The 17,033-nt window shown below is 32.7% G+C and overlaps 1 protein-coding gene across 1 annotated transcript in view; it reads right to left on the bottom strand.

The window, feature by feature from the left end:
* Window positions 1-17,033, bottom strand: part of vir (VIR_N domain-containing protein) — a 68,308-nt gene that overhangs the window by 39,566 nt on the left and 11,709 nt on the right. Inside the window, exon 8 of the mRNA XM_069832060.1 lies at window positions 4,449-4,541. Coding sequence (XP_069688161.1) covers window positions 4,449-4,541 — 93 coding nt within the window. The remainder of the gene's footprint in view (window positions 1-4,448; window positions 4,542-17,033) is intronic.

Raw genomic sequence — 17,033 nt, 5'->3', positions numbered from 1 at the left:
CAGTTGGTAATGATTCTACACATGTAAGACAATTTTTGATTGGCTAAAATTAATCTTTAAATTCTATATTATAGAGTGAGTCATGAAACTTGCATAAAATGACGACCTGTTATAGTGGGCCACACTCCATAAACAAACAGTTGACAAATGAAAGTTGTAGGTGACGTGCTGAATAATAATTACAAAGTAAGGTTATATTTCCTCATTGCTATTATGGATACGAAATACGAAAGAAATAAAATAACACTGATGTATTTAAACAGTTGTTGTTGTCTAGTGCCTTGCATTTGGCAATGAAGCCATTAGCAGTGTATTTAAACAGTCCAAAGTATTTTAAAATGTTATATTACCAGTCATATGCTAAACATTCCCTACAGAGAGACACAAAATATTAATTTCGCAACTTCTGTTCGAACAGCTGTGGACACATCGGTCATATTTAACTAACTGTTAAACGAGTTAACTGCCCGAAATCCTACATTTAAAATTAACAAAACTGTTAACAATCTGTTAAACCAAACTGGTGTTGAAAACATACAATTTTATTAATTAACAAACTGTTTAGAGTTTAATAGTCGTTAAATTTTCTAACAATACTTGGAAAAACTGGCCAGAGAGAGCACTGCAGAGTCTTCATGGTAACAGAAGAACTGTAATCAGACAATTTAAAATACAATCATTGCAATATCACCATCTTCAATTCTTAAGTAATTCTAATCGACTTACAATAAGCAAATACTTACTCAATTAAGTATGTCATCTGCAAGAAGGGACAAGTAACTACACAGCTTTAGTTTACGGCTACATCACTATAAGGTAATCCTAACTGGAAACAGCTTCTATACATCAAACCTCAATTTTTTATGTTTAACCAACCTATAGTAAAGTAATTTTAATTCTAAAGGTAAACACTCATTACTGGAACGAATTCATTCAGCATGTTCGGATTTTTATTCTTTGCATTATTTTAAACTCAGCATTGCCCACTTGCCTGTACTACCTCCGTCTGCATGACTGATTCCAACCAGAATTCTGGTCAGAAAAATCTAGATGGATTTCTGTATGGATCAAGACCAAAATAAAGAAAGTCTTGACACTCCGTGGTAAGAATCAACATGAGTATATAGTATATACTGGACATTTTTTAGTATATACTCTTGTTAGTAAGAATAAAAACATTTGAGTACCTACTCATTTTTGATTACATAAGTTACTCATAACATGGAAGCATAGTAGAATATACCGTACTAAAGCATCCATCTTGTACAGAATATATACTCATGCTTGATAAGAATAAAAGCTAGTATATTCTCATATTTATAAGTTCGTTCTCATGTTATTCTGAGTAAGGTTTGTAGCAGGCTCAATTCTGAATATTTGTTGATTTGTGTTCAGTTTAAAGTTAAATAAAAAAAAAAAGGCACAATTTATGAACGATGGCTCATGGAAAAATATAGAAAAAGACGTGAACTTCAGAAGCCTTTAACACTTCACAAAAGTGAATGTGAAAAAGGTTAAACACGTATTTGTTATTCATAAAAAACATAACCTATAAAAATATGAATGGCTATCAAATTATAAGGTTAGATTGTATTGTTAAATATAATTAACAATTACAGTTTATTTTGTAAAATTTGAATTGCAAAATGCAATTACTTGTAACTTTAAAATTATATATAACTGCTCCATAATAAAAAAATACAATTAGCATAACTGGAATTCTAGAAATGGATTGTAATCTCTATCCAACATCCCGTAATGACGATTTCCCAATACTATTTTCTTGTTTCCTACTTTATTAACGTCACTTATCTGATTCACTCTCTCTTTCATGTTTATTTACTTATTTGTTTATTTAATTAATTTATTTTATTATTTTATTTATTTATTTACTTATTTATTTATAAAAAGTAAAACACAAACCACTACAGCATGAGGATAGCTTTGTGAAAGTCTATAAAAAAACTGAGCACCAAGGTGCAATGTGGTCAAAGAGGATAGGCAACACGAGTACATACTAACTTTTAAATGATCAAGAAGGCTGTAGAGATGAGTATGTTCTAGTGGTTACGAGTATATAATCACAGGAAGTGCTCCTACTCAAAAGTATAAACCTTGAGAAAGTACTTAAGCTTTATTCTTACTACCCACTATATCGATTGCAAGGCCTCCAATTGTGGTAATATTGAAGGCATAACTAAAATGGTACGAAGCTTATTTTCTTATCTCCTCACAGCTACTTGTTTCATTTCCAGGTTTAGTCCACAACACTATAACGAAGTAACGTTCACACTCTATCAGTAAATAACAATACTATTAGATAATCAATTCAGAAATGCACACAAGTAAGAAATACTACAATAAAAATCCGAACGTGCCAAACGAATCTGTTCTGGTGAGTCAGTGCCTACTTTCAAATTGTCTTCTACGAAAAAGGCGAGAAGGGGTCAATTACATATTACTGGCATCCCAAAATTTTAGGAAAGTCACAGAACTATGTGAACAAATCTTAATTAAACTATTAAATAACGAAGCAGAATACATACACAGTAACATAAACTTTAGTGCTTACAACCAGTTACCAAAATGAAGAGAGAATTTTCACAATGTAACTGGAAGTCAAAACTTCAAAATATAAATCATCTAGATTGATCAAATAACCTATTCCAGGCCTGCACAAGGTTTGCGCTCTCCGAGCCGGCTCACAGCTCATGAGCGGAATGCAGATATTAGCTGCGCTCTGTATAAGGGTGGACTGGAAGAAGGGGTGATCTCGTACAAAATATATACAAAAGGAAGTACTATTACGAGTGTTTATGAAATGAATTCCCGTTCAGTGTTTGCAAAACTATCTTGGACTATTATTAATTAATAAAGAAATATTTATTTTACAGAAATAATAGAAATTCTATAGCTACTTAAATGTACAATATCATTTTGTTATATTTTTATTTATCAGTACATAAAAACGAGGTTTTATGCTGTTGGCAGCTGAAAGGAACAGTAGCCTACTGATCGTAATGAAACATCAGTTACAGATGTTCGATGCCTGCCTTTATTAAAGATGATTATAGAAAACAGTTGCTCACAAATATAAATGTTGAGCCAAACATAGCAATCATTTTCACAGCCAGCCTGAGTAGTCGTGGATATTATTGCTAATGTTTAGTCTTGTAAAACTCAACCAGACTAGTAGTATTATTCAAACGATCTTTAGCCCTTAGGTCACATTGAAGATCAATAAGTTCGAGCTGTAAATCGTTAAATGTTAAATGTTATGTTCCGTCTTTTAGATTCCTCCATACTGTACTGTAGCAGTAGGTAAGCAACGTGAAACAGTTACTGAGAATAGGCCTACACACTGCACTCCACTAGATAACTGAGTGGTCTTTTCCCTCTCCTCTACCTATAGCAAGTCTATGTCATTCTGACGTATCTTCCTCTCCGTTTCGGCGAGCGGTAAACACCGCTCTCCCGCTCCAAAGGAGCGCTGTTTGTGCAGGTATGACCTATATGAAGCAATACTAAACAATGAGTCGCAGAAATTGTTACACTGAACTTTAAATGTATTTCAAGAAAATGAAGCACTTCACTTCATAAAAGTTATCTATAAAGTAAATAACGGTATATCATAATTACGCATTTCTTGAATTAAGTCCTATTAGAACCATACGAACATTAACATTAAAACAATTAATACAACTATTAACAGAATTATGAAAAAGGTAATGAATTAAAGCATGTAAATTTATTTTCAACTTCAAAGCATGAACATCTCACTTGAATAACAAAACTTTTAGCACACACGTGCTTTTCACGAACAAAATGTTTAATACAGAACATTTTACTAGTACAATATCAATAAACCAAAAAATTATAACTGTCATTTTGAAATTCTTCATAACACACTACATCTTCAATTACATCTCTCGGTTATTTAATTGGTCATACTTGCTATTCTATAAAACAAAATGGTCGTATAGGATGCACTCCTCATTCTTTTTGCACGAATATATTTTGTAGAAAACAATTTTAGCAGATCCATAATACATAGTACTTACATAAACACAGAATAGAAACTTTAGCTGACTAAAATTACATAGCTTATATAAAACAAATTCAGTTTAATAAACAGTTTTTTAGAGGAGAAAGTGCGTCTTGTAGATCAGCAAATATGATAATTGCACGACAACAGTCCTTATTCACTGACCATGACCACTTTTCAGATTTCAGAACACCATGCAATCGTGTTTCTTATAATCACGAGTGACATAAATATGGTAATTTGGTTCACACATGCTAATAGGGGAATTACATGATCCATCTTGAACAATTTCATAAGCATACTATTTGAAAACCTATTTGTACAAGCAGATCTAATATACAGTACTAAAAATTCATAAGAATCCAAATCATGCACAAATGATTTAATTTCTATTTTCACTTACAATTAATGGCTGAAGTTCACATGCAAAAGGATTGAAAGTTTTGCTCAGCTGATCATCGCAATACTCTGGAAAATCGTAGTCCATGTCTTGGAACTGCAAACAAAACGAAAATGTATAAAAATCAATACAGATGAAAAAATATAGGTTTCAGTAGGCCTATATAATTTTGTTGTTATTTCAATAATATCAATAAAACAGTGTACATCTGCAATCCAATTATCTGTAAAATACAAAAGATAAAAAAATGTTTGTGAATATTATGATAATAATAACTTCAGAAGTTTAGTGAAGCCTGTTTATTTACGTTGTTAAACAAGTCTGTAACTCGTGGTATTTCAGCTCTATAATCTGATCTGCTTCACTGTAAGTCAATATAGTGTAACACGCTGAAACAATATGTTTGTGGAAACACACAATCGTTTATGAATCTGATTTGTTAGTCATGTAAGCATCTTTCAATCAATAATGTAACATGACATTAAACTAACAAAAACATTACACACCAGCAAGTACTCAAACATCCGGAAAGAAAAGTAATATTATGTTTAAAATACGAGTCCAGATTGAAAACTTGATCAGGGATGAAAAAAAGAAATAAGATTTCAATAAATCTTATTATCACATTATGTTTCAAGCCACAGATGTCAATCCATGTTAGAATAACAGATGTTAATGTTCAAGAATTAAAACAGAAAATCAATATCCCGAATTTAAAAGAAAACTTACAAATTAAACCAAACCCTTTAACTCTATTAAATATAGAATATAATCTAAATTTAACAGAAGAAATACTGAAATCAGAAGTAAACACTGAAATACTAAAACAATTGTCTTTAGAGACAATTAATATTAGGTACACTCCACAAAACTGGCTTCATTTATACACCGACGGATCCTTGATCTCCAGAGAACAAGGTGCCGGTGCAGGTGTTACGTGCTGTCTCTTCTCACTTTATAGATCACTTGGATATGGAACAACAAGTTTTGATGGAGAAATCATTGCAATAAGTGAATGTCTCAGGAATCTTCTATGCCACATCAATAAATTTAGGAATACAGTTATACTGTCAGACTCCAAAGCAGCTATTCTATCAATAGTGTCTAAACACACACCTTCATCTCAAACAGCAGAAATAACTAAAATGCTCTGTCAATTAATATCACTCAATAAAAGAATTGTATTCCAATGGATACCATCCCATTGTGGAATCCTGGGAAACGAGAATGCGGATGCTTTAGCAAAGAAGGGCAGCACTGCTACTTACAGACCTGTTACTAAATCTACGTATTACTCTGTGAAGAGATTTATTAAATCTACATACTTAGACTTCAACAAACAAAATTTGATAACTCAATCCCAAGGGAAAAAATGGAACTCTCTGCATCAAAATCCACAGTTAATTCCCAATTTACCACGAAAATCGTCTGTAGCTGCATTTAGATTGGCAACAGGCCATGATTGTTTGGCCAAACACCTGCATAGAATTGGAATATATCAGTCCCCTAACTGCCCATTGTGCAACTCAAACCAAGAAATGGATTCGGAACACCTCAAAATCTGTGCTTCAGTGGCTGGTCATGATAATATCTTTGAAAAATATTGAAGTGCAAGAGGTCAAATGACTTTATTGTCAAACGCCTGGCATTAGAAAACAAGAACAACATAACAGATGTTAAATGAAACTAAATGAAACAAACTAAACAGGAAATCTGTTTCAAGAAACCTGAAAAACCAGAAACAACTTCCCTAAATAGAAATCTGGACTTTTCAACTAAAGTCTGATGCTAAATCATAAAAAATAAGGGAATGTCACAAATGTGTTCAATTTATCGACTCTGTGTACGCAATTGGGTATTTGAACAAGAACAGTGAAAGTCATTTTTCTTTCTTTTTTTGCCATAGTGAGAAATTGCAATTTCATTAACCCCTAATTATATGTTCACAGGTTAATCAAAGTTTGGAATTACCAGATTTTCAAACAAGCTTAAAACATCACTAATCAAAACATACATAATTATATATATTATTTTAATGTACCGAAGTACATATGATATTTCCATGCAGATATTCTGCGTCATCATACGATGAAAGAGTAATGGAACGGAGAAAAATTCTCTCCGGCGCTGGGACTTGAACCCGGGTTTTCAGCTCTACATGCTGATGTTTTATCCACTAAGCCACACCGGATACAACTCCGACGCCGGTTAGAATCGTCTCAGATTAAGCTCCAACTCTTGGGTTCCCTCTAGTGGCCGCCCTCTGCACTACGTCATAGATGTCTATGAACGCAGGACCGAAGTCCACACATGTGCTGAGGTGCACTCGATATGAGTGACCAGTAGGCCGGGATCCGACGGAATAAGCGCCGTCTTAAATCACGAAGTGATTTATGCATATCATATATATTATTTTAATGTACCGAAGTACATATGATATTTCCATGCAGATATTCTGCGTCATCATACGATGAAAGAGTAATGGAACGGAGAAAAATTCTCTCCGGCGCCGGGACTTGAACCTGGGTTTTCAGCTCTACGTGCTGATGCTTTATCCACTAAGCCACACCGGATACAACTCCGACGCCGGTTAGAATCATCTCAGATTGAGGGAAAGTTTTTTTTTTTTAAGTTTAAGACCACTTTTCAATAAATATTTAAATTTCTCAATTGTACAGAGCCAGAAAGAAAATTTGGCCCACAAAGCATGCACAATATCTTATAGCTGGAACTTGGAAAAGTTAGATGGCCCAAATTTTGTTTCTAGGTCTGTACATCCAAAGTAAAATAAACATACTGTAACTGCCTTGATTACTTTAATTAATGATTAAAAACACTAAACATGTAAAACAAAACAATTTGATAATGATATCATTTTCAATACAAAATTTACAATTCCTTATTTAAAACTTTTATTAAAATGATTCATAGACATATCATAATGGAACAAATAAATGCATATACTTTAGATTTAAAATCTATTAGAACATCATTTATTGGCTGATGATCTGTGTTGTGTACTACATTACTGTCTTGCATGAATATGGTTGTTGGTACCTCCTATCTTCTGGGATATCCTCGAAAATCGAACAAGCTCAAATGAAATTTAATTTAACAGAGTATAAATACTAATTAGCTTATCTCTATGACTAATGGTAAAAACGTAAAGGTATCTCCTTTACACAGCATGGGGAGCATGAGGTAAAGTTTCATGCTTCTGTGACCTCAGCACTAAAATGAGAATGTGTATTTGGCACCAAGCTCTGATTACATTTATCCTCAAGAAAGATTTCGTATTACTTGAAAGGAGGTTGAGTAGACAATTCTGAAAATTTTGATAAGGAAAATTCTGTGCCCACCCGGCACTGATCTCAGGACCTAAGTACATCACAGTCAGTTGCCCTACCAACTGAGCTACCTGACCATCTTGACTAATGGCCTCTTCTTCCTGTATTACTAACATTCAGGTTTATTTGCCTGTCCCATCTTCCATAGAGAAAGATTCTCTCCAGCTAGTTGGTTGTACATGTTCTTCATCTCCATTTAAAAATATAATGTCCATGCTTTCAATTCTTTGCTTGTTGCTCCTCTGTAGACTCCAGTTTTCACTTTCCACCCATACTTTGGAACTTGTTTATTTTTATATTTATATTGTATGACTAATGGTACGAATATAAAATAAAGACCACTACTTGAGGCAATAAATGAATACATTCAAATTCTCTTTCTCGTTTATTTTTTAATTTTTAATAGTTGTTTTCAAAATCACGAACAATTTTAAACACATTCACGCAACAGAGAACTGCATGACTGAACATGTGGAACTGATGAACTCGCTGTTTCTTTCTTGTGACATGTGATGTATTCGCAGTGAAACTTTAGTTTGTCTTAACTTTGCTGCCATTTTGGTATTTCAAAAATGCGAAACATTTTAATGAGCTATGTTCCCTACCTTTAATTCATAGTTTTTTGCCAAAGGGCAGGTATTTCACTGCAAACTCAGCAATCTCCAACCTTTCCTACTTTCCGCTTGTACAATAGTATTTCACTTGTAACAATGTATGTTTTCTACAAGCATACTTGATTGGATATTTTGAGCAATATAAATATTCAGAATTCGTGCATTTTGCCATGCTATAAATATAAACATTAATATATCACAAATAAACTACATGGGAAAGATTTAATTTTAATATCATCTAAACCATCCATTTACGAAAAAGAGTGTAAGCAATTCTTGATTTTAGGTAACATTCTTTCAAACATATGCACACATGCATAGAAACATACATATCTAAATAACTGGAAATCTGCTTTGTATGATATCCTTGATAACTATCCAATCAACTCTTTGGGTTTTATGAAACAATTGAAGTTCAACATATCAGTGGAGAGTAACTTCGAGTCATCTTGACATTATTTTACACATAATTGATTATATACTGTATGACGAACGTTTAAACTTGTGAAAGCAATAATAACGATGCATTCAGTATAGAAACTTAGGTACACTTATTCCTAAATGGCTATACAACATCCATCAAGTTGTACATTTTAACACATCCTTTAGAAAAAAACATAGCAGCCAAATAACCCAAATGACTTAATTAATTAATTATTTAAAAACAAAAAAGACATAGCTAATGAATTTAATAAATATTTCTCAAAAGTAGGACATAGCATTGCATCGAACATCAACAAATCGGCATTTAACACGAAAAATTATTGCAGTGGCCATGATAAACACGCATCTTCCTCCATGTTTTTATCACCAGTAACCGAAGAAGAAATTTATAATATTGTTAAATCCTTAAAAAATAATGTCTCACCGGGAATCGACAAAAATTACAAATAACACATTAAAGATTATCATTAAACATATATTAAAACCGCTTGTTTATGTATTCAATCTATGTCTCACCCAAGGAGTTTTCCCAGAATCTCTGAAAAATGCTGTAGTTGTACCGGTCCATAAGTCAGGGGAAAGAAAAAGTCTGAATAACTATAGACCTATATCCTTGCTCTCTAGCTTCTCAAAGATATTAGAAAAATGTTTAAAAAACAGATTAGTAAATTACTTAGAGAAAAATGAAATTCTCTCCAAACATCAGTATGGCTTCAGAAATAAATTATCTACGGATGACGCAATTATTGAAGTCACTGGTAAAATTATGCAGGAGTTGGATAACGGTTCTAAATGTTTAGGGATTTTCTTAGATTTAAGGAAAGCTTTTGACACGGTGAACCATCGTTTACTTCTGGACAAATTATTTGATATAGGAGTCAGGGGTATTGCGCATAAGTTATATCAATCATACTTAAACAAAAGAACTCAGGTAACCAAAATTGATGATAATATCAGTGAAAATGTAAATATTGATATAGGTGTCCCTCAGGGAACAATTTTAGGTCCTATTCTATTTTTAATATATATTAATGATTTATTAAACATTGATTTGAAAGTACATAATGGCTCCTGTTATTCTTACGCTGATGATACGGTGGTGATTTTCAGTGGTTTAACTTGGGAGGACACTTATAAACATGCCAATGTAGGTATAAATTTGATCAAAAACTGGCTTGATGCAAATTTGCTATCTCTAAATATAACTAAAACTACTTTGGTGCCATTTTCTTTAACAGTCTCTGGATTGAACAAATTGAAATCACTTTCTCATTTAAAATTAATAATCCACAACTCATTTTGTAAACTCTCAACAACCTGTAAATGCCCTTGCCTGAAAGAATCTGTAGATGTGAAATACCTGGGAATTATTGTTGATCAGCACTTGAAATGGGATAGACAAATCACCTTTTTATGTAACAGGATACGTAAAACAATTTACAAATTTGTAAACCTTCGCCATTACTTGCCTACTCATGTATTACGTTTGGTTTATTTGGCTCTAGTTGAATCTGTTATCCAATATGGTATAACTGGATGGGGAGGCATTACAAAAACTGCTTTTTTTTTCCTCTAATTATGTTGCAAAAACGTATAATCAAAATTTGTTTGAAAAGGCGACTGGATTATCCAACAAATTTGATCCATTCTGAACTGAATGTTTTTAGAATTGACCAAATTTATAAATACTCTTTAATGAAATTCTATCATAAAAATAGAATGAAATTTGTAGCTCAGCCACATGATCATAATACCAGACGAAATGAAATTCTTAAATTAGTTGAACCTAAATGTTTCACATCTGCTGCTTTACTACACAGTGCAAATTATGGTCCACGTCTATATAATTCGATAATAAAATTTCATCCAGAATTGACTACTTTAAGCAATGAAATTTTCAGATCCAGAATTAAAAAATTTATATGACAGACTTCCCTGTATATATATTATGTACCATGTATTGTAAAACAAGTTTATTTCTATCCAAAGTGTATTTTTCTATCTTATCTTGGTTACTATATCAACATGACCTGCACTAATTATACTACTAATAATAATTTAATATTAATCCATCAATCTAAACATCGTCTCTTTTTTCACTCAGTTATTATTAGTATTATTATTTACTAATTTTATTACAATCTTTATGTGAGCTTTTTTCTTAAGTATTTTGTCTACAAAGTATGTGTATCTATGTAACGGAACTGTCCCCGAACACGAGCTTTGCTCTTTCGGGGTATTTTAATGTAACGTTTTTATGTATATGTTATTATTAAATAAATAAATAAATAAAAAAAAATACTAGAAATTCGTATATGTATATTATATACCTTTGGTGGGCGGGCAAAAGGGCTTAAGTCACTCTATAGAAAATTTACAGGAGGAATTTTAAAAGATTTAAAATGCTGCAAATCCGAAAAGTGGCGCATTTTGGCTATTTCATTATTTTCTTTATTGTTGACGTCACTAGTTTAGGATCTCTTTTATGAAACGGGTTTAATGAAGGAACTCTTATATCACAAAATGTAATGACTTAAGTCTTTTTCCCGCCCACTGAAGAAAGAACTTGTGAATGTAATATGAAAAGTAGATTGTCTCAAATTTGAGGTTATGTTGGAACAGATATTATTCATCTCCATAATGTAACTTTGTATGATATACATCTAATTTTTAAATAATCTTTAAAAATGCAACATCTGCTATCTCCCTCACTTCTCCAAATTTTTTCAAAACAATGAATGTTAGACTACATTATTATAGATGGGTCAGGTTAGTCCCAAGTACTTCAACACTAATGTAGGACACCTAACACTGTTAATCCAGTTCTGTTTCTTTCTCTAATTTTTCTTTAATGAGCTACATATGTCTTCAGAATTTTTACAATTGTACTAGGTATCAGCTTCTATGTTTCGAACTCGAGAATCAGAGAGAAATGCATTCTGAGAGGACCACCTGCAAAACAAAAAACTTGGGCGAAAAAATGGTTAAGTAATTGTTCCCAGAGTCCTAGAAAAGGTTGTTTTACAAATATGACACTGGACTCCCATTTTACATTCCTTTAAGCTAAGGATTTTATTGCCTTAAAAACCAAACACCCTTGGTCAAATTTGAAATCACAAGTTTCAGATGCAGTTCAGCAAGTCTACTAAAATGACTTCAAAAACTACTATATCCCAACAAGTAGTGGTAATTAGGGTAGTTGAAGTTTATGCACTACTCATGTATTATCTGAAATAAAATTTAATATCTTATCACCATACATAAACACTATCTTTGTTAGAACCTATAATATGATAATTTCACACGGAAAAGAAAAATCTTAGCATTTTAAAGAGCAAAATTAGTAGTTTACTATAAAATAATTAGAACAGATGGCAAATTTTAATTATCCAGTATTTTGGGCTATGGTTATCAGATGTCCCCGTTTCCCAGGGACAGACCCCAAATTTAGTTTCTGTCCCCAGACAAAATTCGTCACCAGAATATCCCTGGATTTAATGATTTGTTCCAAGTTATCCCTGGATTTTCAGTACTAATTATTATTAATACTTCATGACCCTTACACAGCTTTTTCACTTTCTCATGATGCCATAATGAAAACTGAAAGTGAAGACGTAATTGCAGTTGAGTCTTCTGATGTTTTTATAAAGTTAATAGGAAAATAAACTTCAAGAAAGAAGATAATTTATTCCACTATCAATTAAGCAACTTTTGGGAATTTTACATGACTCTTATTTCACAACAAAATTCTGTGTCCGTCTCAAAAATTTTATAAAAATACTGTAAAGTTCCAGTGCCTGGGTTATTCATTCACAAGATAAGATACTTATATTGCTCAGACCTCCTCTAGAAAAGGACTAATTTGAAGAGACAGTCAATTATTTTTCCTCAAATGTAGATAGACTTGACCTGGATGAAGATAATTTGATGACATATCTTGTGTGAAGAAATATGTGACTTCAGAGAAAATGGCAAAGTGGAATGAAGAAAATGCTACTCTTTGCTCAAAATGGAGTGGAAATTTTTCTCAGAGTAAATTTAACTCAACTGCCCTACCACACATATTCTTAAAAATTTTAATGTTAAGAATTTCGATACAAAAGTGTTAAATTTATTGTGTGCACATATTTCAGGCCCTTCATCACATTTCATTACATTCAGAGCCTTCTAAGGTACATGGCCTTAGAATTAATTTCAGTTTAGGTATTATTCTATTCTAAAATAACCATTTTGATTATGCTGTGGACAATGAAAAACTTACTTATACTATACTGTGCTGGTAATGAAATACAATAATTATGTTTTATGTATAATTATATGGTTAATGGCAATCACAATCTATTCCTTACAAGTGTTTTCATAAAAGTCCTTACATTCATCACTGATGTCCAAACACATAACATCTTTCAATTTGCTAATTACTGCATAATTTGTACAAGATTGAAGCTGAAACGTCAAATATTAGTACTGGTATATCACAACAGAAAGTATTATAGTTACTATAGATAACTTATATAATAATCATTCACTTATTTCTTTCGAAAAAAAGTAATTCATAATTATTTGCCTTCTGAACCAGAGCAATAAGTAATGAGATTTTCTATACAGTTCAGGTATGACAGTGTACCAACTGTCATTTCATCAGAAGCACTGATAAAATTGTTTATTACTCCCAATGTTGCAAAGACTTCCTTCTGTATAAGAACTAGTTTGTCAACAGATTCCTATTCAAACTTATGCTATGTAAGAAACTTGTTAGCATCAACTGGAGATATACCTTCAGATCATATTTATCTGTAACTGGTTACTGGTAAACAATGGTCTAAATATAACTCCACACAAAGAAATCCCATAGTGTCATATTCAGGGAAGATGGAATCAAGGGCTGGAACTTTTCCGCAAATACATCTTTTCGGAAATTTCCACCCAGGTATATGTATAATAGAAGATGCCAATAGAGGGCATTTCTTCTTGCAGAATATTATGTGACTGTAGATGCTTATCTCAGATACTGCAATGGTCATAGTAATTGTTGTTTGTTGAAAGACAGACTGGCAGAGATGTCCCATTCTGATCTCTTCACTCCCTGAACATAACATCTATGGACTTCAAGCAGGGTTATAGCAATACTATTGTTTACAAATCACAAGTTAATATGATAATTAGAGATGGAAGATTTTCGCAATCACGATAAATACAAAATGTGCCCAAATGCTGAGAAAGTAAGTATTTTATGATCGAAAGAATGTTGTCGAAAGACAACAGAGGAAAAACTTCATGATATGGTACTCAAACAACTGCAGCAAAAACCTCTCTCAAGCTAGTCCAACAAGTGAGAGTCAGCATAACACACTACAGAATTACTGAAACTTCATTCACATAAATGCAAGCTTTATATCCTAGGAATATATGTCACCACAATTCGGAAAACTGAACAATTTTGCTGCTGTACACACCTTTCAGAGACAAGAAAATTTAATGAAAGTTGTAAAGTTCTTAAATATTCTTCCATTACATTTCAGTAACACTAAATTTACAACACAGTTTGTGCCAACATAAAATGTGTCTAGAGATTTTTTAAAGTCACTAAGTTAAAAATGTATTACAGCCAACATTTCATAATTCTAAATTGCATGTTATCTCATATACCGTACGATGTTTTAATAAGATCTTACAGTACATTTAATTTTACAATAATTCTAAATACTCCATTACTGTAAGAAAGTTGCACACTTCACCTCACAAGATCATAAATCTAGCGGTTTCATATTAGAAAATGTATGTTACATAATAATAATAATAATAATAATAATAATAATAATAATATTAAAATAGATTTGAGGGAGATGGAATATGATGGTAGGGACCGATGGCAGGCTTATGTGAGGGCAGCAATGAACCTCCTGGTTCCTTAAAAGCCATTTGTAAATATGTTACATTAGAACATGACCTTCATATTAGTTTTTATTACATGTCTGCAAATACCTAAACTGTTATTAAACATGAACACATTTTATACTTTTAGTAACTTTTTGACACGTTTACAAAACTTAATAAAAATATACCACTCTACAGTTGCCTACATCTTTACAAATACAGTGCCAGTGTGACTTCTTATATTTAAGGCCTTGTGTGGTAAATGTAATAATTCCGTAGAATCATGAAGTATAAAATTATTTTTGTTTTAACGATTAATCATTTCTGTAGTTCAATTTGACTTCTTTTTGTAATACTGTAAATGCCAAATTTCGTAAAAAATCACTTAGAAGCCCAGTTGCTTCCTCTGATAAAATGTAGAAGTATAATCAAAACAGAAGATTAATGAAAAAAAAAAACAATTACTAATAAATTCCACAGCACTAATAAACTTATTATATTCCATATATTATTATGATATACCGAAGTACATATGATATTTCAATGCAGATATTCTGCGTCATCATATGATGAAAGATGAGTGGCTTAGTGGATAGAGCATCAGCACGTAGAGCTGAAAACCCAGGTTCAAATCCCGGTGCCAGAGAGAATTTTTCTCTGTTCCACTCATCTTTCATCACATGATGACGCAGAATATCTACATGGAAATATCATATGTACTTCAGTACATCGTAATAATATATATCGTCCCTCCTCTGGCAAACTAGCGAAAGTGAAAATAAGTGCCCCTGCACTTAAGGTCTATATTGTACTAAGTACTAAGTACAATATAGACCTTAAGTGCAGGGGTGCTTATTTTCACTTTCGCTAGTTTGCCAGAGGAGGGACGATTTGCGAATAATCACTTAGTGATTTAAGACGGCGCTTACTCCGTCGGATCCCGGCCACTTAGTCACTCATAACGAGTGCACCTCTGCACATGTGTGGACACATTGTGCCATTGTCATACAGCTATGACGCAGTGTATGAGGGTGGCCACTAGAGGGAACCCAAGAGGTGGAACTTAAACTGAGAGGATTCGATCCTAAATCTGGATGGGAATCCTGTGTGGCTTAGTGGATAGAGCATCAGCACGTAGAGCTGAAAATCCGTGTTCAAATCCCGGTGCCGGAGAGAATTTTTCTCCGTTCCACTCAACGTTCATCATTATTATATTCCGACAAATTTTGAATTTTACACCGTTTTTGTAAAACTGTAGAGCAGTCACATGCAATTGAAAAACACTCTAGACTGTCTATGAAATTTGTCTAGAAAATTCAAGAAATCTGACAGTGTAACACATGAAAATACAATAGCTGTATGTGAAAATTTCCAACAGCAACGAAGATACAAATGTCATGAAAGGTAAAATGTGAAGAAAAAATGTTAAATCAGTTACTGGGCCCAATGCAATCCACTTTTAAATGGCACATACTTTCCCAGTGTACAGCACATTCCATGTACTAGATTAAATTGATTAAACAAATGTCGAACTGTCCACAACATTTGCAAAAGCACTGACCATTTGCTGAATAACAGCAGCAGCTTGAAAAAGTCGATACAAGTAGAGTCTCCTACCTGAATAAAATTAATGTTAAATGCAACATATTGGTTTGTTTCATCTTTGCTCGAACTGACAATAACAACCTTCACCTCAGTAAAACATTATCTTCATTCACCTCCAAGTGCCAGTGTACACAACACATTTTACTCATCTCAAAATTATATACTTACTAGCTGAAAGCACCCGGCATTGCCCAAGTTGTAATATATTATGTTTTATTTAACGACGCTCGCAACTGCAGAGGTTATATCAGCGTCGCCGGATGTGTCGGAATTTTGTCCCGCAGGAGTTCTTTTACATGCCAGTAAATCTACTGACATGAGCCTGTCGCATTTAAGCACACTTAAATGCCATCGACCTGGCCCAGGATCGAACCCGCAACCGTGGGCGCCCAAGTTGTTCTTTTTGCTTATTTTTTTTTTTTAATTAAACTGGTTGTTAGACTTTTCGGTCGTACAAAAGAATCAATATATACATATATCATTTAATTTATATTGGAAGATTTTTTACCCCTTGACTTCTGCATGCCTATTTTTTTTTAATATGACTTGAGAAACTATATCTCACAAATTCAGAACATATTAGGCCTACATTAATTCTTATTTCATACACAGAATACAGATACAATATAAACTCGCAATAAGTCATATTTTAACATAGAGACTAATATTCTGAGAGATGTATACTAGTTTTTTTTTTTTAT

This window comes from Periplaneta americana, chromosome 7 (assembly GCF_040183065.1).
Source record: "Periplaneta americana isolate PAMFEO1 chromosome 7, P.americana_PAMFEO1_priV1, whole genome shotgun sequence".
In the NCBI taxonomy this organism is placed as follows: domain Eukaryota; kingdom Metazoa; phylum Arthropoda; class Insecta; order Blattodea; family Blattidae; genus Periplaneta; species Periplaneta americana.
This window is presented reverse-complemented; position numbering and strand designations above follow the sequence as displayed.